At 43.4% G+C, this 21,922-nt stretch overlaps 1 protein-coding gene across 3 annotated transcripts in view; it reads right to left on the bottom strand.

Moving 5' to 3' along the window:
* SHROOM2 (shroom family member 2) overlaps positions 1–21,922 on the bottom strand; it is a 505,814-nt gene that overhangs the window by 183,804 nt on the left and 300,088 nt on the right. For 2 of the 3 annotated variants that reach the window (XM_063955520.1, XM_063955521.1), the window contains exons 3-4: positions 9,136–9,267; positions 538–3,145 (exon numbers count right to left, since the gene is read on the bottom strand). In XM_063955520.1, the coding sequence (XP_063811590.1) occupies positions 538–3,145; positions 9,136–9,267 (2,740 nt within the window). Of the gene's footprint in view, positions 1–537; positions 3,146–9,135; positions 9,268–12,796; positions 12,891–21,922 lie in introns of those variants that run through there. The other variant, XM_063955522.1, reaches the window with a different exon arrangement.

Here is a 21,922-nt window from a genome sequence, read left to right as displayed (position 1 = left end):
TTTTCTGAAATGCTGGCCGTCTCCAACCTTTTCAAGCAACAATTGGCAACAGTCTTTCAATCAGGATGGTTCTGAGGGGGCACTGCGAGCGACCTTGAAGACACAGATCTGCACATGCGCATATCTAATAACATGGGAGATGTACGCAAACTAACGGTTTTGCGTACACCTCTAAATGTGGCCCAGTAACAATTATATGCAATTATATCGGTACGGACACTAAAAAAGTATTGAAAAAAGGGCTTGTTACAAATACTCATACCTGATTCTCAACTTGTAAGGTGCCAGCTAAGTTTATATTTGAAAGAACGCTATTTACTATTCAGTTTCAAACTATATAATTAAGCGTCATTTAAAAATGTCACTTTTATTTAACCTGGACATTTGGATCTGAACTGATCTCCAGCTATTTTACCAAACATATTTAATAAGCCTTACTGTAGCTTCATCATAACTGGATAAAAATATATTCACATTCACCACCAACTAAATAATATACTTTGAAATTTGTAAAACGCACAGATTTCAGAAGCTCACCTGTGCATAGAAATCGGTCGTAGGAGATGATCTGGACCTTTCATGATTGTATTGTGATTTTTGACTCTGCTCAATCCCAGCATCAAGAATGTTATCAGCTGAGTGACATCTTCCAGAATTCTTCCTTTCTAGCGTTTTTTTCTGTTCTTTCCAAGATGCTTGGTATTCTGCAAAAGTCCCTAATCTCTGAGGCTGGTCTGTTATAATATTATCAGTAGCTTTATAACGAACCTTGTCAGATCGAACTGTAGGATTCTTTTCCCTATTCGATAGCTGGTCAAGTCCTAAAGACGCAGCCCGAGACCTCTTATCGTGCCCTGAATCTTGGGGTTCTTTTTCATAATCGTTTACGTTTTGGGTCTCATATTTTTCTTCAGAAAAACTATGAGGAATAACTTTTGGAGCAGGTCCTGGCGGTGTATACTTGCTTGTCTCCTCAAAGAACTTCCATCTGTCTGCAAAAGATCCAACAGCTCCTTGGGATGCATTTGACTTTTGTAAATGGGGAGTATCCTCATATATTCCAACTTCGTTCATATTTTCAGGCTCAGAGTAAGACTTCAGTTTTTGCTGTGCTGTAAACCTTTTTCTGCCCCCAATGCGTGATATAATTTGGGAGCTGCTTTCTGATGTATATTGCTTTGGTTGAACCAGATCATAAGGGTTGGAAGTGACATCTGGAGGAAAACCTGGCTTTGAAATGTTATAGACCTGATTTCTCGGTTCTGGAGACAATGAAGGATCAATAAGTCCAGGTTCTAGATCTCGACGCTTGAAAGAGGTAGCCCTTAGAACTCTAGCTTGGGCCTCCTTTAAATGGTTCTTGTATGTGCTTGAAAAAGACCCATCAGATGAAGGATTCATACTTTCCATAGAATCATGGTTCCAGTTTTCTGAATGTTCCCCTTCATTTGACTCTGTCAAAGCTGCTGTACTTTTGCTTTTCTGCAGACGAGCCCGCCTTTGTTGAATTTCATTTCTCAGAGTAGTTGCAAAGCGGTCACTCCTTCGAGACTGTTTACCTGATTCTGAGAATGGTTGTTTTTCAGTGGTATCTGGGGAGCTAACTGATTGATTTCTTCCTTCTTGAGATAATTGATTTCTTCCTTCTTGAGATAAAGAATGCAACATAGGTGTAATCTGGGGTGTTATTCTGCTCTCTTCTTCTTCAGTCCAGGAATAATCTTTCTGATGAGACCTGTATTTACTGCCCGACACAGCTTTGCTTGAAATCTCGGGCTGGGCAAAATTCTGATTGTTATATTGACCCTCACAATAATCCAGATTTTTTCGTTCATTATTACTCAGGTGACCGTCTTTTCTATCGGCCATTTTTGGACTGTACTTCTGCCTGTTTTCTGGTGATGTTAGGCTGTGCTGCTGAGGTAGACAGTAATTGATATCCAGGGCAGCACTGTCTTGCGGAATTGGTCTTCTATTAGATAAAATATCTACATTACCATACTCTTCCCTACACTGATGTTGAGAAACTGTTCCCTGAGGTGGCTGTTTTGAACCTGCACTGTTACTACAGCTCTGTCTATTACTGTCTCCCTTTACCTTTCCCCCAGTATTGCTTTCAGAAGAGCTAGAAACTCTTGACCTATGTGTATTGTAAACAAGTGTTGGGTCATTTACCAACTCACGATTTCCAGAATAAAAGGCAACTTGTTGTGGTTGTGCTTTAATGGATGTTGAGGCTTTTGTATTTTTAAAGAAAGTGCTTTCATCACTATACTGACGTTGGTGATGGTAACTATAAGAAGGTTGTGCAAAACGCACATCACTGGTGGACTGCGACAATTGTAATCTATTGGAGTTGGGTGCATTGTTCTGGTATTTGTCTTGATAGGGTACTACTTGATCCAAATTGATCTCAGACCGGTAGGTAGAATTGCTGATGTGCCTCATATCTACTAGGCTCCTATCTGGTAGTCTAACAAGGTTTTGTTGATAATCTGCAATTTCTGAATTCCATTCAGTTCTTGAATTAGATCGGTTTGCAACATTAAAGTGCGGTGTGCTTGTCAATTCTGTGTGTGAAGGTGCAGTTTTCTCATGGGTTTTAGTAATGGCATAGCTGTCACTGCGAAGCGGAGGAGGCGGAGGAGGAGGTGAAGAAGTTGTCTTCTTCTTATCAGGAACATACCAGACTGGTCCAAAGTTTGATCGCCCGGAATGCCTTGAATCAGTGCTATCATCTGTTCGTTGTGGCTTACTACTCTCATAGAATGTAGAAGGAGACTGATATTCCTGTCTATTATCCACTACTCCAATCTCCTGTAAGAGCTGGCCAGACTTACGATGTCCTGGATTTGGATGGTCCCTTTCATTGATTTTACACAATAAATTTTCAGTTGAAGCAGAAGCAGTTTTAGATATGGTTTGATCTGGTGTGATGAAACTGGTATAAAAAGAACCATATGCTGAATCCCTCTGACTTTGGTTACCTAAATAATCTATGCTGTTATTAGATTTGGCAGAAGAAAGTCTTCCTGTTTGGTAGGTTTGGTCAATACTGTCCATACTACCCATTGAGCTGAAATGTCCAGAACTTCTCTGCAAGTTGGTTTGGTCCCAAGAGTTGGATAAGTCATGAGATGAAGAGCTATGGACAAAAAAAAAAAGAAAAATAAAGAGATTAATGTTTGATCTAGCATTACTCACAGCAAAGGCAGACAATGATGGATGTGTCACAGGAACATATATTGCTTTACATTGCACTTATGCATTTACAAGTTTTATTAAATGATGTCTAATAATCAGCAGAAAACTCAGTACAGATATAGTTTGTTTGACTGGGATGTTTTCCTAGCTAGAGTGGGTTAGAGTGGTTGCCTGGTGGGATTCTATCTGCTGGGACACACTACACATACTGTAGGGCATCTTCATCCTATCAATACTAGATTTTTAGTGCTATATTGTTTGAAAACAGGAAAATACTGACATAACCACATTTACGTGTATCTGGCCAGGTATTTGTAGCTTAGCTACGGATTTGATTTAAAGGAGCTTCTTAAAAGGTGTAAATGCAACAATTTCAATATTATCTTACAAAGCTCATTTTTTTCTAGAAATCAATTTTTATACATTTTCATGTGTGAAACGAACTTATCTTAAAACTAGTTTTGCACAGAAAAATACATTTTTACGAAAAAAAAAAAAAAAAAAAAAACAGGACCCCCAGCTTTATCAATAAAATAAAATAATCAATGATAAATGTTTTTCTTTTGTATTATGCCACCAATGGATGATACTAAAATACAAAATCAAAATGTAAATTGTGATTTTTTTTAAAACACTAGTAATAGGATTGTAGCAGGGGAAAACTTGTAAAATCTATATAGAACCTCATGATAATTAACTGGAATGATAACTAAAAAAGGATAATCTTTGCTACCCAAACAGTATGTTTGACATTTGCTAGGAGGTAAAATAAAATATTTTCCAACATTTAAAAATTAAATCACGGTTTTATACAATTTCAATTCTTGGAGGATAACATCAGAATACCTATATATGCATACCTTTGTTACAACTGAGTAGAAGCTTTGACTTGCAAAATACTGTACAGTGACATAGAAAACATACATCCATAAAAGAGTGTATAATATATTTCATATCAATTATTTTTTTAGTTGTAAGAGGTGGAGGCTTAACACATTAAAAGAAAATAATATACAGTATATATATATATATATATATATATATATATATATATATATATATAATAGGATTTTGGTTACCTATCGGTAAATCCTTTTTTTCTCGTAGTCCGTAGAGGATGCTGGGGTCCATATTAGTACCATGGGGTATAGACTGGTACACCAGGAGCCATTGGCACTTTAAGAGTTTAATAGTGTGGCTGGCTCCTCCCTCTATGCCCCTCCTACCAGACTCAGTCTAGAAACTGTGCCCGAGGAGACGACATACTTCAAGAGAAGGAATTACACAGATAGTGGCGAGATTCATACCAGCTCACACAAACATGAGAATCCGGCCAACATGCCGGAATAACTCAGCAACAGCTGAAACAGTAAATAACGCAGAACTTACCATATATACTCGAGTATAAGTTGACCCGAATATAAGCCGAGGCACCTAATTTTACCACAAAAAACTGGGAAAACTTATTGACTCGAGTTTAAGCCTAGGGTGGGAAATGCAGCAGCTACTGGTAAATTTCAAAAATAAAAATAGAAACCAATAAAATTACATTAATTGAGGCATCAGTAGGTTAAATGTTTTTTTAATATTTATTTCAAAGAAAATCAGTAAACTAGCTCTGTAAGTGGAAAAGAGAATCAACAAAACCAATATGGTATCAACAATAACTATAACTATCAGGATGTGCGCATTGCAACTAGTGAGGGCATCTCGGCTTCTCATCAGCACCCCTCGACGCTAACTGCTCTGGCGCACGGTCCACGGGGGGTTGCGGGCGCAGCTCACCTAGCTCACCCGGAAGCAGATAGAGCAAATGGCTCCACAGGGGTGGGTGGTGGTTTGCGGGCGCCGCTCACCCGGAAGCATACAGAGCAGAGCAGGTCACCAGCGCAGTGGAATCCGACAGGGCAGCGTACCCCGGGGATATCTCACACTGCTGCCGCCGACCACCTCAAGCAGGTACTTTTCATTGTGGTCCTGGAGCATCACTCGAGTATAAGCAGAGGGGGGCTCGGCTTATACTCGAGTATATACGGTACCTAGGAACCAGGTAACACTGAACCATAAAACCAATGCAGGAAAATGAAGCGCTGGGCAGGCGCCCAACATCCTCTATGAACTACAAGAAAAGGATTTACCGGTAGGTAACCAAAATCCTATTTTCTCTTACATCCTAGAGGATGCTGGAGTCCATATTAGTTCCATGGGGATGTACCAAAGCTCCCAGTATGGGAGGGAGAGCGTGGAGGCTCCTGCAACACTGCTTGACCAAACTTGAGGTCATCAGAGGCCAAAGTATCGAACTTGTAAAACCTGGCAAAAGTGTTCGCTCCAGACCAAGTAGCTGCTCGGCAGAGTTGTACTGCCGAGACACCCCGGGCAGCCGCCCAGGAAGAGCCCACTTTACAAGTAGAGTGGGCCTTTACAGATTTCGGACACGGCAATCCTGCCGTGGAATAGGCATGCTGGATAGTGAACCTGATCCAGCGCGAAATCGACTGCTTAGAAGCAGGACATCCAATTTTCTTGGGATCATAGAGGACAAACAGAGAGTCACTTTTCCTATGAAGAGCCGACCTCTTCACGTAAATCTTCAAAGTCCTCACTACATCCAAGACCTTTGAAGTAATTGATTAGTCAGTAGCCACTGGCACCACAATAGGTTGGTTGATATGGAAAGCTGACACAACCTTAGGCAGGAACTGTGGACGAGTCCTAAGTTCCACCCTGTCCTCATGGAAGATCAGATAGAGGCTTTTATAAGATAAAGCCCCCCAACTCCGACACGTGTCGTGCAGAAGCCAAGGCCAACAAGATGACAGCCTTCCACGTGAGAAACTTGAGATCGGCCTCCTGTAGAGGCTCAAACCAAGCAGATTGTAGGAACTGCAACACCACATCATAATCCCATGGTGCCGTAGGCGCCACAAAGGGAGGCTGGATGTGCAGAACCTCTTTCAAAAAGGTCTGAACCTCAGGAAGAACAGCCAATTGTTTTTGGAAGAAGATGGAGAAAGCTGAGATCTGGACATTGATGGAGCCCAATCTCAGTCCCATACCCATCCCTGCTTGCAGGAAAAGAAGAAAATGTACACATTGAAACTCCACCGCCGGATACTTCTTGGCCTCACACCAAGAAACATATTTCTTCCAAATGCGAAGGTAATGTTTAGATGTTACCCCCTTCCTGGCCTGTATCAGGTTAGGAATGACCTCACTCGGGATACCTTTCCGAGCTAAGATCTGGCATTCAACTGCCATTCCGTCAAACGTAGCCACGGTAAGTCTTGATAAGCGAACGGCCCCTGCAGAAGCAGATCCTCCCGAAGAGGTTAAGGCCGTGGATCTTCCAGCAGAAGATCCAGCAGATCCGCGTACCGAGCCCTTCTTAGCCAGTCCGGAGTAATGAGGATTGCCAGGACCTTTGTTCTTCTCACGATCTGAAGAACCCTTGATAATCAGAGGAAGTGGAGGGAACACATACACTGACTTGAACACCCACGGTGTTACCAGTGTGTCCACCGCCACTGCCTGTGGGTCTCTTGACCTGGAACAGTACCTCTGTAGCTTCTTGTTGAGGCGTGAGGCCATCATGTCTATGTGAGGAACCCCCCACCAACCGGTTACCTCCTTGAACACCTCCGGATGGAGGCCCCACTCCCCTGGATGGAGATCGTGTCTGCTGAGGAAGTCTGCTTCCCAGTTGTCTACACCCGGAATGAAGATTGCCGACATCGCCACCGTGTGCCTTTCTGCCCAGATAAGGATTTTTGACAACTCTGACATGGCAGCCCTGCTCTTCGTTCCGCCTTGTCGGTTTATGTAGGCCACTGTGGTCAAGTTGTCCGACTGCACCTGAACAGCCAGATCCTGTAGAAGGGCGTTGTATATGGCCCTGAGTTCCAGGATGTTTATTGGGAGAAGTGACTCTTGATCCGACCATCCCCCCCGAGCGACTGCTTCCCAACCTCTTAGACTTGCATCTGTGGTTAAAAAGATCCAGTCTTGAATTCCGAACCTTCTCCCTCTCAGAAGGTGCGGAAGTTGCAGCCACCAGAGGAGTGAAATCCTGGCTTTCGGAGACAGGCGTATCCTCTTGTGCATGTGTAGGTGAGAGCCCGACCACTGGTCCAATAGGTCCAACTGAAAAGGTCGAGCATGAAACCTGCCATACTGCAGAGCCTCGTAGGCGGCAACCATCTTCCCCAGAAGTCGTATGCATTGATGAACAGATACCCGGGTAGGCTTTAGAACATCCCGGACCATTGCTTAAATCACCAACGCTTTCTCCACAGGGAGAAATACCCTCTGCACTTCCGTGTTGAGGATCATTCCCAGGAAAGACAGCCACCTTGTCGGCTCCAGATGAGACTTTGGAAGGTTTAATATCCAACCGTGCCTCCTGAGCAGCTGTGTCGTGAGCGCGATGGACCGCAACAACCTCTCCCTGGACGACGCCTTGATCAGGAGATCGTCCAGATATGGAATTATGTTCACCCTCTGTTAGCGGAGGAGAACCATCATCTCTGCCATCACCAAGGTGAAGATCATCGGTGCTGTGGAGAGGCCAAACGGCAGCGCCTGGAACTAATAGTGATCGTTCATCAGCGCAAACCTGAGATATGCTTGATGCGGCGCCCAAATAGGAATGTGGAGGTAAGCATCCTTGATGTCCAGAGACACCAGGAATTCACCCTCCGACAGTCCTGAGATGACAGCTCTCAGAGATTCCATCTTGAATTTGATCTCCTTGAGATAAGGGTTCAAAGATTTTAAGTTTAGAATAGGCCGTACCGAACCATCCGGTTTTGGTACCACAAAAAGGTTCGAATAATAACCCTTGTTCCACTGCTGAAGTGGGACCGGAACAATGACTTCTGACACCACCAATTTTCTGATGGCCTCCAGAAGAATTGTCCTGTCTGCCGGCAGGGCTGGCAAGCCTAACTTGAAGAAACGGTGAGGCGGGTGATCTTGAAACTCCAGTCTGTACCCTCTGGACACTATATCCAGGACCCAGGGGTCCAGACCCGACGACACCCAGACGTGGCTGAACTGTCGGAGTCCTGCACCCACCTGACCTTCCTCCAGGCCTAGCTGTCCACCGTCATGCAGAGAACTTAGGGGTATCAGAAGCGGGCTTCTGGGTCTGGGAACCTGTGGGAGCAGGCTTCTTTCCTTTAGCACGACCACCTCTGAAGAAAGTGTTCGAAGGCTTATTCTTTCTAGGCCTCGCGGGCTGAAAGGACTGTGACGTGGTAGATGAAAAAGGCTTCTTCGTAGCCGGTGCAGCTGAGGGGAGAAAAGGTGACTTACCCGCAGTAGCCGTGGCAATCCACGCATCCAGCGCCTCCCCAAAGAGAGCCTGACCTTTATATGGGAGGCCCTCCACATACTTTCTGGATTCTGCGTCCGCAGACCAGTTGCGCAGCCAGAGACCCCTGCGAGCCGAGACGGACATGGAGGAGATCCCCGCAGCCATGGAACCCAGGTCCTTCATGGAATCCACCAGGAACCCTGCAGAATCTTGAATATTACGTAAAAATAAATCAACGTCACCTTTGTCCAGCGTAGTCGATTCCTCCTGCAGAGTGATTGACTACCTGGCAATAGCTTTAGCAATCCAAGCACAGGCTATAGTAGGCCGCATTATAGCCCCTGAAGCCATGTAAATGGATTTTAGCGCAGCATCCACCTTGCGATCTGCCGGGTCCTTTAACGTGGTAGATCCCGGGACCAGTAATACCACCTGTTTGGACAGCCTGTAGACAGAGGCTTCGACTATCGGTGGGGACTCCTATCTTCCTCTGGGAAGGGGAAAGCCACCAAGAGTCCCCATGGTACTAATATGGACCCCAGCATCCTCTAGGACGTAAGAGAAATATAATAGATTAACATGTAATGTATTTGGAGATTATCAATAGATATTACCTGGAATGGTTTCTAGGGTCCCAGGAAGGGTTCAAATTTGAATTTGATAGTTGTGCAGTCAAAGTCTCCATCGGATTTTCAATAAATTTTGTTGAGTGCCAGGAATGAGGTCTATAAGCAATATCATTTTTCCTGAAAAATCAGATTACATTACAGTAAATAGAAAACAGACACAAAGAAGGTTAAAATAAAAAAAATAGGTGAAGGCTAATAAAATTTGAAAGTTAGCCCCTTTAAAATATTGTTAATAGGATATCTGCATGAAAATTAAAAATTCAGAGGAAATCCCCTACAGTAAGTGAATCCTGTTACCAATAGGTTTCTACCTTGGGTCTGACATTCAAGAAATTCAGCAGGTCTTTAGAAAGGTTTACTTTCCCCATGAGGTCTGCAGTTGACAACATTTTTTAAATTTTTATACATACAGTCAGTAACTACAAGTAACCAGTTATGCATAGTATATTATATGGCATTAAATCTGTCATATTTGTCTGTGCTTTGTCATTACGTCCTTGTTATTTTAACTATACTTTAGTTAAACTTGACATGCTAATGAATAATGAGTAACGTAAGCTATATGTATTATAGGGTCTATGTAAAAAAATATTGTCATACTATCTTGCCGCTGTCTTTAACATGCAGCAAGTTGGTAGAGCGAGGCGTCAACATCTGCTCCTTGCCTCTAAGAGCTGACTGTTCATAAACATCACAAATCACTGAATCCAGCTACAGGCTATAACAGCATCATCTGCCTACTCACATCAGAGGCACCGATTTTGCAGAAGGCAGCAATATTCAAGGACTAAGGGGTCTATTTACTAAGCCTTGGATGGAGATAAAGTCGCTGGATATAATGTATCAGCCAATCGGCTCCTAAATGTAATTTTTCCATACACAGCCAGTGGCATGGCAGTTAGGAGCTGATTGGCTGGTACTGTGGTGGTCATTCCGAGTTGTTCGCGCGGTAATTTTTTTCGCATCGCAGCGATTTTCCGCTAATTGCGCATGCGCAATGTTCGCACTGCGACTGCGCCAAGTAAATTTGCTATGAAGATTGGTATTTTACTCACGGCATTACGAGGTTTTTTCTTCGTTCTGGAGATCGGAGTATGATTGACAGGAAGTGGGTGTTTCTGGGCGGAAACTGGTCGTTTTATGGGAGTGTGTGAAAAAACGCTACCGCTTCTGGGAAAAACGCGGGAGTGGCTGGAGAAACGGAGGAGTGTCTGGGCGAACGCTGGGTGTGTTTGTGACGTCAAACCAGGAACGACAAGCACTGAACTGATCGCACTGGCAGAGTAAGTCTCGAGCTACTCAGAAACTGCACAGAGAAGTCTTTTCGCAATATTGCGAATCTTTCGTTCGCAATTTTGATAAGCTAAGATTCACTCCCAGTAGGCGGCGGCTTAGCGTGTGCAATGCTGCTAAAAGCAGCTTGCGAGCGAACAACTCGGAATGAGGGCCTTTATCTCCAGCGACTTTATCTCCATTCAAGGCTTAGTAAATAGACCCCTTAGTCACTAGGAACCTTCTACATCACTGCGGCACTTCATAACCAATATTTCCGAGGCAGGAACATGACCCTTGAGTCACCGCTTCCTAATAGATTTGTAAGTGGTATCCTTATGAATATTGGTTCACAAAATGGCTTTTTCGGTAACGTGCTCTTTAATAAAAAAAAAAAAAGTCAAGGAAGCACATTACATTAGATTCATCACTGACATTAGAATGTGAATATCTTATTATAATATTGCACCGCTTTAAGGGGTAGATGTATCAAACCTTAGAAAGAGAGAAAGTGGAGAATAACATACTAACCAATCAACGCCTATAATTCTTTGTACACAGCCTGTCAAATGGCAGTTCAAATGACAGCCTGTCAAATAGGTCATCTCTTTGCCAGCACTTGGGGATGACATCATACCAAGCCAGGACCCAGATTACATCGCCAATATCCTGGGTCTGAGGCTCGGTGTGAAAGGGGTAATATACTTTTCTGAAAGCGTCACAATTCAAAAATCAACACTACCACAAATTTGATTTATTCTCCCAATGGGCTTGCAAATAATTTAACAGGAACTTTATTCATGCCCATTGCATTTTATGCATATCAAAGCATCCATACACAATACACTATTGTAATTTGTGGCAATAAGAATTTAATTTTACTTTCTTATTTAGTTGTTTGACATTCTGGGTCATGCCCTCTGAACTTGCCTCTCTCCTTGTCTACCTTTGACATACACTCCGACAACCTCTTCCATCCTATGCACTTCCACATTGTCATCATTATCTATCGTCCTCATGGTCCAGCCTCCCAATTACTTGATAATGTCTCTGCTTGGCTTTGCCACTTTCTCTCCTCTGACCTCCCCATCCTTATTGTAAGATTACTATTTTCTGTCCAGAATATTTTAGACTCATGTACAAAAGTGATTATCTAACAAATTGGTCTAAAATGGCCATGTTTCCTGACAAAGTTGCCATGGGTGGACAGTTTTATTTAATGCTGCTGTAGACATATAACATATTAGCAGTGATACAGACTAATTCATGCAGCTTACATGAGATACTAATACCCTCTTGAAGGGTGCAAGCATTGGCTTGTGTCATCTCCGCCTTAATACATGTCAGCTGCCATTGTTGTTATGTTGTAACGTGTGAATCCGTGCACAGCAGCCAATCAGTTAAGCATTTGATGCTGAAATTGTGATTACTGTTACAACAGTGTCTTGCACAGGGAAAAATTAATCAAGGGTCCAAGAAACCTAAAATCTGAAATAACTGAATCTAAAAAAGAATGATAGCTAAGTTACAATATATATATATATATATATATATATATATATATATATATATATATATATATATAGGGAAACTGCAAGGACCGGCACTCCCCCTCCTGGACTTAGTGCTTGGGTGCCATCCCAAATGAGACTGGATAGTAGATAACAAAGCAGGCGGCACTCCAAGTCTGTTGAACATTCAAGTGTATTTCACACACAAAACATGATCCGACGTTTCGGGGTCCAAGCGCCCCTTTGTCAAGATGAACAATGATGTTCACCTTGACAAAGGGGCGCTTGGACCCCGAAACGTCGGATCATGTTTTGTGTGTGAAATACACTTGAATGTTCAACAGACTTGGAGTGCCGCCTGCTTTGTTATCTACTATATATATATATATAAATTCTAAGCATGACAGAAGTCAAGATACTGGACCGTAACATGATGCCTAGAAGAATACAAGCTGTGGCAGTCTTGATCTTGCTATATTAGTCTGTCAGCAGTGTCTAGTTATACACTTTCCCTAAGACAACAGCATTACTACAAATATACTTAGGTCCAACGAGCTCAAAAAACTTCTGGATATAAATTTGGGATTATTATTAGCAGATTTTTTTCTTTCATTTGAAGTACCAAGTGCTGTTAGTGGTTAGTGATGTACTGGTAGTGTCAGCATTCAGAATTGGCCTACAGCAGCGCAATAGATAACGCTAGTATAAGAAATGTATGTAACTGTCCAAAAGCTACCACACCAAGACCACTAGAACTACATTACGACAAAAGCACAATAAGGACACAAAAGGGCACTATGAGGTTTCTACCAAGCACACATCATCACATAACAAGGACGATGCATTGAACATCAATACTATACCTCATGGAACTTCTCAAGACGTTCATAAGAAAGCTCCTGGCCACAAGTAGATCTTTATCTGATGGCATGTTCTTTGTTAGAATATTCACCACCATCTGCCTCGTCCTGGGCGGCCAAGCAATAAAAGGGACAAACCAGTCTGAGTTGCAGAACCAATGAAAGTAAAACTGGCACTTCTTCAGTGCTAAATTGAAGTGCCCCAAGTGTTGGAAGGGAGCATATAAAAAGGTATGATTTACAGTAGAGCATAGTTACAAACATATTAAAATGAATCCTGGGACACTATTCTGCTGAGCAAATTAATCTATGCTTAGAAGATAGTGTGTATTCTGTGGTGCTGACTAACAAAGCATCTGCTGCGCAGTGCCAAATATGCTTTGGACCTGCCACACACACACACACACACACACACACACACACACACACACACACATTTGCTCAACTAGATGTCCAATTCACATGGGTTTTCGGGAGAAGAAAGCAGTGTTTGCAGGGAATAACTTTGCACAGGTAGAGATGAGGATTGAGAAAGCAAAAGGTACAGAGTAGGAGTATCCAGTTTTCATAAATGTGCGGAAATTACTGGAATGAGAATGTGGTAATGGAAGGCGCATCTTTAGGGCAATATCTTGCTGTTCTAAGGCATTTTCAAGCTATAAAAAATATATAATTTGTACCAAACTAGAGTTGGCTGGCTGAGGTTTTCCATTATTATTTCTAATAGAACTGATCTGCACAGCCATATTGCACTTTGTCGGAGAAGCACATTTCCAATGGCATTCACAGCAATGTACTAAAAAGTGTCACACAATGTTCCAATGTTCCCATAACTAAGGAAACAATGAGACTAAACCAAGAAAAGGTTTTATAGAAGAGGAAGCTTCGTGCTAGGAAGACAGAATTCGATGAGACATGTACATTTTACACAGCGCACCGCTCTGCACACTGAGGCAGCCTACTAGCTTGTGGAGGCTGTGAGGGAGCAGACAGGCACCAAAACAGTTCTATCAAAAATGACCTCCTTTAAGACAATATACTTCTCTATAAGACATAATCAAAATGTAATTGTAAACAGTGTTTTATTTTCAGGTGGTTTGAAAATGTCATATCTTATTAAACAAGAACATATGGGCAGCATAGTGGCACAGTAGTTAACATTTCTACTTCACAGTACTGGGGTCACGGGCTTGATTCCAACCAGCTACTCCAAATAAAATGCTGGGCTCATAGAATTAACCCTGTTTCAGGTTGTAAGGTAATGTAGATTGTAGGACACATTGGGACCGTAAGTGCCAGCATGCATACTGTATGTTAGCTTACGCATACACACACTTACAGAGGTAAAAGTCTGCACCACAAAAGTCTTCCATAATGAACTAACAAACAGATCTCCTATAACAAATTAGGAAAAATGGGGGTAATTCCGAGTTGATCGCAGCATCAAATTTGTTAGCAGTTGGGCAAAACCATTTGCACTGCAGTGAGGGCAGATATAACATGTGCAGAGAGAGTTAGATGTGGGTGGGGTGTGTTCAAACTGAAATCTAAATTGCAGTGTAGAACTAAAGCAGCCAGTATTTACCCTGCACAGAAACAAAACAATCCACCCAAATCTATCTCTCTGCACATGTTATATCTGCCACACCTGTAGCGCACATGGTTTTACACAACTTCTAACAAATTTGATGCTGCGATCAACTCGGAATTACCCCCAATGTCCACTATAATAAGCTGGGAAATATCTATAAGGAACTAATTTTTTGACCAAAGATCTTCCCAGTTTGTCAAGTCTTTAATTATAATTAAACCCATTATTCTTACTACTAGTAAGGCAGCCTGTGAATGAACCTCTCAAGTTACAGTATGTCTTTCTTAAATACAGTTGCCCAAATCTGTAGCCTACATTCAGGATGAAGTTTAGCAAAAAATAAAAAAAAAATATAAAAAAATATATATGTATATATATATATATATATATATATATATATATATACACACACACACACACACACACACACACTGCTCAGGTCAGTACATCAGGAGACGTGGAGGAGGCCGTAGGAGGGCAACAACCCAGCAGCAGGACCGCTACCTCCGCCTTTGTGCAAGGAAGAACAGGAGGAGCACTGCCAGAGCCCTGCAAAATGACCTCCAGCAAGCCACAAATGTGCATGTGTCTACTCAAACGATCAGAAACAGACTCCATGAGGGTGGTATGAGGGCCTGACGTCCACAGGTGGGGGTTGTGCTTACAGCCCAATATCATGCAGGACGTTTAGCATTTGCCAGAGAACACCAAGATTGGCAAATTCGCCACTGGTGCTCTATGCTCTTCACAGATGAAAGCAGGTTTTCACTGAGCACATGTGACAGACGTGACAGAGTCTGGAGACGCCAAGGAGAACGTTCTGCTGCCTGCAACATCCTCCAGCATGACCAGTTTGGCAGTGGGTCAATAATGGTGTGGGGTGGCATTTCTTTGGGGGGGCCGCACAGCTCTCCATGTGCTTGCCAGAGGTAGCCTGACTGCCATTAGGTACCGAGATGAGATCATCAGACCCCTTGTGAGACCATATGCTGGTGTGGTTGGCCCTGGGTTCCTCCTAATGCAAGACAATGCTAGACCTCATGTGGCTGGAGTGTGTCAGCAGTTCCTGCAAGACGAAGGCATTGATGCTATGGACTGGCCCGCCCGTTCCCCAGACCTGAATCCAATTGAGCACATCTGGGACATCATGTCTCACTCCATCCACCAACGCCACGTTGCATCACAGACTGTCCAGGAGTTGGCGGATGCTTTAGTCCAGGTCTGGGAGGAGATCCCTCAGGAGCATCCGCCACCTCATCAGAAGCATGCCCAGGCGTTGTAGGGAGGTCATACAGGCACGTGGAGGCCACACACACTACTGAGCCTCATTTTGACTTGTTTTAAGGACATTACATCAATGTTGGATCAGCCTGTTGTGTGTTTTTCCACTTTAATTTTGAGTGTGACTCCAAATCCAGACCTCCATGGGTTAATAAATTTGATTTCCATTGATAATTTTTGTGTGATTTTGTTGTCAGCACATTCAACTATGTAAAGAACAAAGTATTTAATAAGAATATTTCATTAATTCAGATCTAGGATGTGTTATTTCAGCGTTCCCTTTATTTTTTGAGCAGTATATATATATATATATATATATATATATATATATATATATATATATATATATATAGACAGTGAAAAACGAGGCGGCACTCAGAGGCTTCAGAAAAGCAGCAAACTTTGTATTAGCGCTGATCTGCACTAATACAAAGTTTGCTGCTTTTCTGAAGCCTCTGAGTGCCGCCTCGTTTTTCACTGTCTATATGTAAGGTGGACGCTGTCCACGGAGGAGGGCACCTGAGCAAGACAGTCCCGTGCAAGGGACATATCCAAGTGCCGGAGTCCATTTTGTTGCATATATATATATATATATATATATATATATATATATATACATACACACACACACACATACACCGTATATACTCTAGTATAAGCCGACTTTTTCAGCACTTTTTCTTGTGCTGAAAAAGCCACCTCGGCTTATACTCGAGTCAGCGTTAGGAGGGACACGGAGAGCACAGCGCGCGGCTCTCCTGTGTCCCCCCTGCATCTCCGGCGGCAGCGGCGTGTGTGTTAAAGGAAGTGCACGAACCGGCACTTCATTTAACACACGCCGCTGCCGCGGAGACGTAGGAGGGACACAGGAGAGCCGCGCGCTGCGCTCTCCGTGTCCCTCCTTCAGAAGACAGCGCGGGAGCGACAGAGGGTAAGTATCTAGCACTGTGGGGCATATCTGGCACTGTGGGGCACATCTGGCACTGTGGGGCACATCTGGCACTGTGGGGCACATCTGGGGCATAGCTGGCACTGTGGGGCATAGCTGGCACTGTGGGGCATAGCTGGCACAGTGGGGCATATCTGGCACAGTGGGGCATATCTGGCACAGTGGGGCATATCTGGCACTATGAGGTCTGTGTACGGGTAGAGCTGCATTTCCCACCCCAGGCTTATACTGGAGTCTAAGTTTTCCCAGGTTTTTGTGGTAAAATTAGGTGCCTTGGCTTATATTCGGGTCGACTTATACTTGAGTATATACGGCTGCATCCGTCCCGAAGCAAGTGGTCCAGTGATCCGACCCGCGACCACCGCTGATTAGCGGTTAGACGTGGAAGGCAGGAGTCCAGTGACCTACGAGACGAGGTTCGGGGTATGCCGGGAGTTGTAATTGATTATATCATGTGGTAACCAGCCCACCCTGGTTGATTTGCGGTACGAGTCTTGAAATCTAATTAACGTACTGTTGTTGTCTGAGAGTTCTTTTTGAATAAAACGATTTTACACTATGAAGCGCCCCCTCTTCACATTCTTTTGCTAGATATATATATATATATATATATATATATATATAATACCACTGACTCATCACAAAATCTCCTGAACCATAAGGACTAGGAACTTGACATTTAGCCAGTAGCTTGCTTTTGTGACGTAGACACCCACTAAAATTCTACCCAAAGAGGGGTTAAAAGGGGTGAGATGATTATTGGGAATTTCCCCCTTACACAGGAGTGTTAAGACAGCCCACCCAGCTAGGGCTATAAAGAATGCATAATGCTGGAGATACAAAGTCGCAGAGGTGGAAGGACACAATGCTCTGTTCCTGGACTTCCTTGCCAGTGGCAGAGCAGTCCATCTCTGGGTGTGGCTCACCTATTTGAATAATAAACTGCTCTGCAACTGCCACTGCCAAGGTAGTCCAGCCCTATGGTTCAGGAGATTTTGTGATGAGTCAGTGGTATTTGCCATATATATATATATATATATGTATATATATATATATATATAAAGCGAAATGACCCGGCACTCTATAGTCCTTGTATAAATAACTCACTGCTCGCGGTGCCTTCCCTCTCGGCTTCTCAGCCAGTGATACACTCAGTCGGAACGGGCGGCACTCGGAGACTTGAATTCAGTGAAAAAAGTGTAGAGACTTTATTGTCAACATCAATTCTACGTTTCGGGGTCGCAGCCCCGTCGTCAGGATAAATGACAATACAAACAAATAGTGCTTAAGTACCTTGGTGTGGAGTATCACCTCCCGCCAGTCCAGATGCCGCTGCCCGGTTTCCGGCCGCATCTCCCCGGTCCCTCCGGATATGACGCTGCGCCGATCCGCCCAGCTCGCGTGCTGTTACTGTGGACAAGGTTACCATGGTTACATGTAAACAATCAGTATACAAGAAGGGGAAGCACGTCAACCAAATCAAAGTGGGATATAAAACAATGATTTCTGTAGCCTGTTCAAATAAAGTGCATCGTGCAAAAAAATAAATAAACAATCTTACATACAATAAACGTGCTAAACGGCAAACGTGCTAGTTACAGAATGTTATACATTAAAATTGTGTTAAAAGATCAGTATAATCGAAAAACAAGTGGAGAGGTAGACAAAATGTGTAGCCACTTCCCTCTTAATAGATCACAAGTTATATATTATCAATGTTGATATCAATATCCCTGTAGGGAAACCTCTATTGATATATGGCTAACCATTAAGTTTAATTTATGATTACATATAATATATTAAATATTAAATAATAATTATTAGATATTAAACATTAAACATATGAGATGCTGCACACTAGATCTGAGCTATCTCGTATGATAACTCTGCTGCTGGCTATAACTGTCTCAGACTAGCTACTGCATTGAGGAACATCTTATAGAAAACAACGCAGATATAGGGACTCATTAAGTCCCTTCGGGTGGATGGTGTTTAATTTATAGATCCATCTGGATTCCAGTTGCAGTAATCTTTTAGATCTATCTCCACCCCGTAGGGACTTGGGGGCATGGTCAATGATCTTATACCTAAGAGTAGCCATGCTGTGTTTAGCCCTTGCAAAATGCCTAGCTACTGGTTGTTCGCTATCACCTTTTTTAATAGCTTCTCGTATGGCATACCTATGCTGAGCCATACGAGTTTTAAAGGCACAATCCGTTTTACCTACACAGGCCAACCCACAGGGGCATGTCAAGAGATAAATCACGAATTTAGAATCGCACGATAGAGGGTATCGGATGGTGAATAATTTGCCCGTGTGCGGATGTCTGAAGTTGTCGCCCTGAGTTAGGTAGCTACATGTAGTGCACCCACTACAGCGGTAGCATCCCTGTTTCTTACTCAAGAAATGTGCTTTGGGCCTCTCAAACTCAGAGATGTCGGTCTTAACTACATAATCTCTAATGCTTTTGTTTCTAGTATGACTAACCAACAGTTTAGAGTTGTACACATCACCTAGATCTTTGTCTGTGGCTACAATGGGCCAGAGTTGTCTCACTCTCCTAGTTAGATGCTTACTGCTGGAGTTATATTGAGTGACCCATGGGAGCCTGCCATCCATCATTTTCTTATTAACGCTACTAGATCTGAACAATTGTTCACGTGTTAAGGAAAGAGCTTTAGATCTAGCTTTTTGCAGCTCGCACATCGGGTAGCCCCGGTCAAGGAACTTTTTAGTCATCTTGGTCAATTCTTCGCCCCTAACTCCCAGATCACTGTTTATACGACACACTCGTAAGTACTGTGAGTATGGAAGACTTGCAATGGTAGATCTGGGGTGGAAACTGTCATACTTAAGCAGATTGTTTCTATCTGTTGGCTTAACGTATAGTGATGTACTAATTATTCCTGCTTGTAAAGAAATTTTGACATCTAGAACAATAATGGTACTAGTGTCAATGTTGGCTGTAAATTTTACTGGGCTGGCAGAGTGATTATGTGCTTCTAGAATGTTTTGGAGATGTACCTGCGTCCCTGTCCAAAAAATAAGGACATCATCTATATATCTAAGATATAAGCCTAAATGGCAAGTTATCTGATTGTCTTGAAGAAACAGATCTTTCTCTACCTCCCACATAAAAGCGTTTGCAAATGCTGGGGCTACTGCTGACCCCATAGCGCATCCTGTGCGTTGTATATAGTATTTTTTGTCATAAAGAAAGAAATTATGAGTAAGTGTGTATTCCAATAACTCCAGAAAAAATTCAATTTGAGGGCCTTTGTATAGCGGATTGTTAGTAATCAACCGCCTGACTGCTGCCAGTCCTGATGCGTGTGGTATACAGGTATACAAACTAGTTACATCTATTGATGCCAAAATAGTATGCGGGGGAAGTACCCCCAATGTCTCTAACTTCCTCAGAAGCATTGAGGTGTCTTTAAGATGTGTACTAGTTTGCTGAATACATGGTTGTAAAAACGTGTCACATAGGACTGCCAAAGGTTCACAGAGAGATCCCCTTGCAGATATAATGGGCCTACCTGGGGGATTATGCGGATCCTTATGTAATTTGGGTATACTGTAAAAATAAGAATTCTGTTTCTCGTAGTCCGTAGTGGATGCTGGGGACTCCGTCAGGACCATGGGGAATAGCGGCTCCGCAGGAGACAGGGCACAAAAGTAAAAGCTTTAGGATCAGGTGGTGTGCACTGGCTCCTCCCCCTATGACCCTCCTCCAAGCCTCAGTTAGGATACTGTGCCCGGACGAGCGTACACAATAAGGAAGGATTTTGAATCCCGGGTAAGACTCATACCAGCCACACCAATCACACTGTACAACCTGTGATCTGAACCCAGTTAACAGCATGATAACAGCGGAGCCTCTGAAAAGATGGCTCACAACAATAATAACCCGATTTTTGTAACAATAACTATGTACAAATATTGCAGACAATCCGCACTTGGGATGGGCGCCCAGCATCCACTACGGACTACGAGAAATAGAATTATCGGTAAGTAAATTCTTATTTTCTCTAACGTCCTAAGTGGATGCTGGGAACTCCGTCAGGACCATGGGGATTATACCAAAGCTCCCAAACGGGCGGGAGAGTGCGGATGACTCTGCAGCACCGAATGAGAGAACTCCAGGTCCTCCTCAGTCAGGGTGTGCCCCTGACCAAGTATCAGCTCGGCAAAGTTGTAAAGCCGAGACCCCTCGGGCAGCCGCCCAAGATGAGCCCACCTTCCTTGTGGAATGGGCATTTACATATTTTGGCTGTGGCAGGCCTGCCACAGAAAGTGCAAGCTGAATTGTACTACACATCCAACTAGCAATCGTCTGCTTAGAAGCAAGAGCACCCAGTTTGTTGGGTGCATACAGGATAACAGCAAGTCAGTTTTCCTGACTCCAGCCGTCCTGGAAACTATATTTTCAGGGCCCTGACAACATCTAGCAACTTGGAGTCCTCCAAGTCCCTAGTAGCCGCAGGTACCACAATAAGCTGGTTCAGGTGAAACACTGACACCACCTTAGGGAGAAACTGGGGATGAGTCCGCAGCTCTGCCCTGTCCGAATGGACAATCAGATATGGGCTTTTTTGAGACAAACGCCGCCAATTCTGACACTCGCCTGGCCGAGGCCAGGGCCAACAGCATGGTCACTTTCCCTGTGAGATATTTCAAATCCACAGATTTGAGCGGTTTAAACCAATGTGATTTTAGGAATCCCAGAACTACGTTGAGATCCCACAGTGCCACTGGAGGCACAAAAGGGGATTGTATATGCAGTACTCCCTTGACAAACTTCTGGACTTCAGGAACTGAAGCCAATTCTTTCTGGAAGAAAATCGACAGGGCCGAAATTTGAACCTTAATGGACCCCAATTTGAGGCCCATAGACAATCCTGTTTGCAGGAAATGCAGGAAACGACCGAGTTGAAATTTCTTCATGGGGCCTTCCTGGCCTCACACCACGCAACATATTTTCGCCACATGTGGTGATAATGTTGTGCGGTCACCTCCTTCCTGGCTTTGACCAGGGTAGGAATGACCTCTTCCGGAATGCCTTTTTCCCTTAGGATCCGGCGTTCAACCGCCATGCCGTCAAACGCAGCCGCGGTAAGTCTTGGAACAGACATGGTACTTGCTGAAGCAAGTCCCTTCTTAGCGGCAGAGGCCATGAGTCCTCTGTGAGCATCTCTTGAAGTTCCGGGTACCAAGTCATTCTTGGCCAATCAGGAGCCACGAGTATAGTTCTTACTCCTCTACGTCTTATAATTCTCAATACCTTGGGTATGAGAAGCAGAGGAG

This window comes from Pseudophryne corroboree, chromosome 2, assembly GCF_028390025.1.
Source record: "Pseudophryne corroboree isolate aPseCor3 chromosome 2, aPseCor3.hap2, whole genome shotgun sequence".
Taxonomy (NCBI): Eukaryota; Metazoa; Chordata; class Amphibia; order Anura; family Myobatrachidae; genus Pseudophryne; species Pseudophryne corroboree.
Note: the sequence above shows the minus strand (reverse complement) of the source record. Positions and strands in the feature narration are given on the sequence as shown.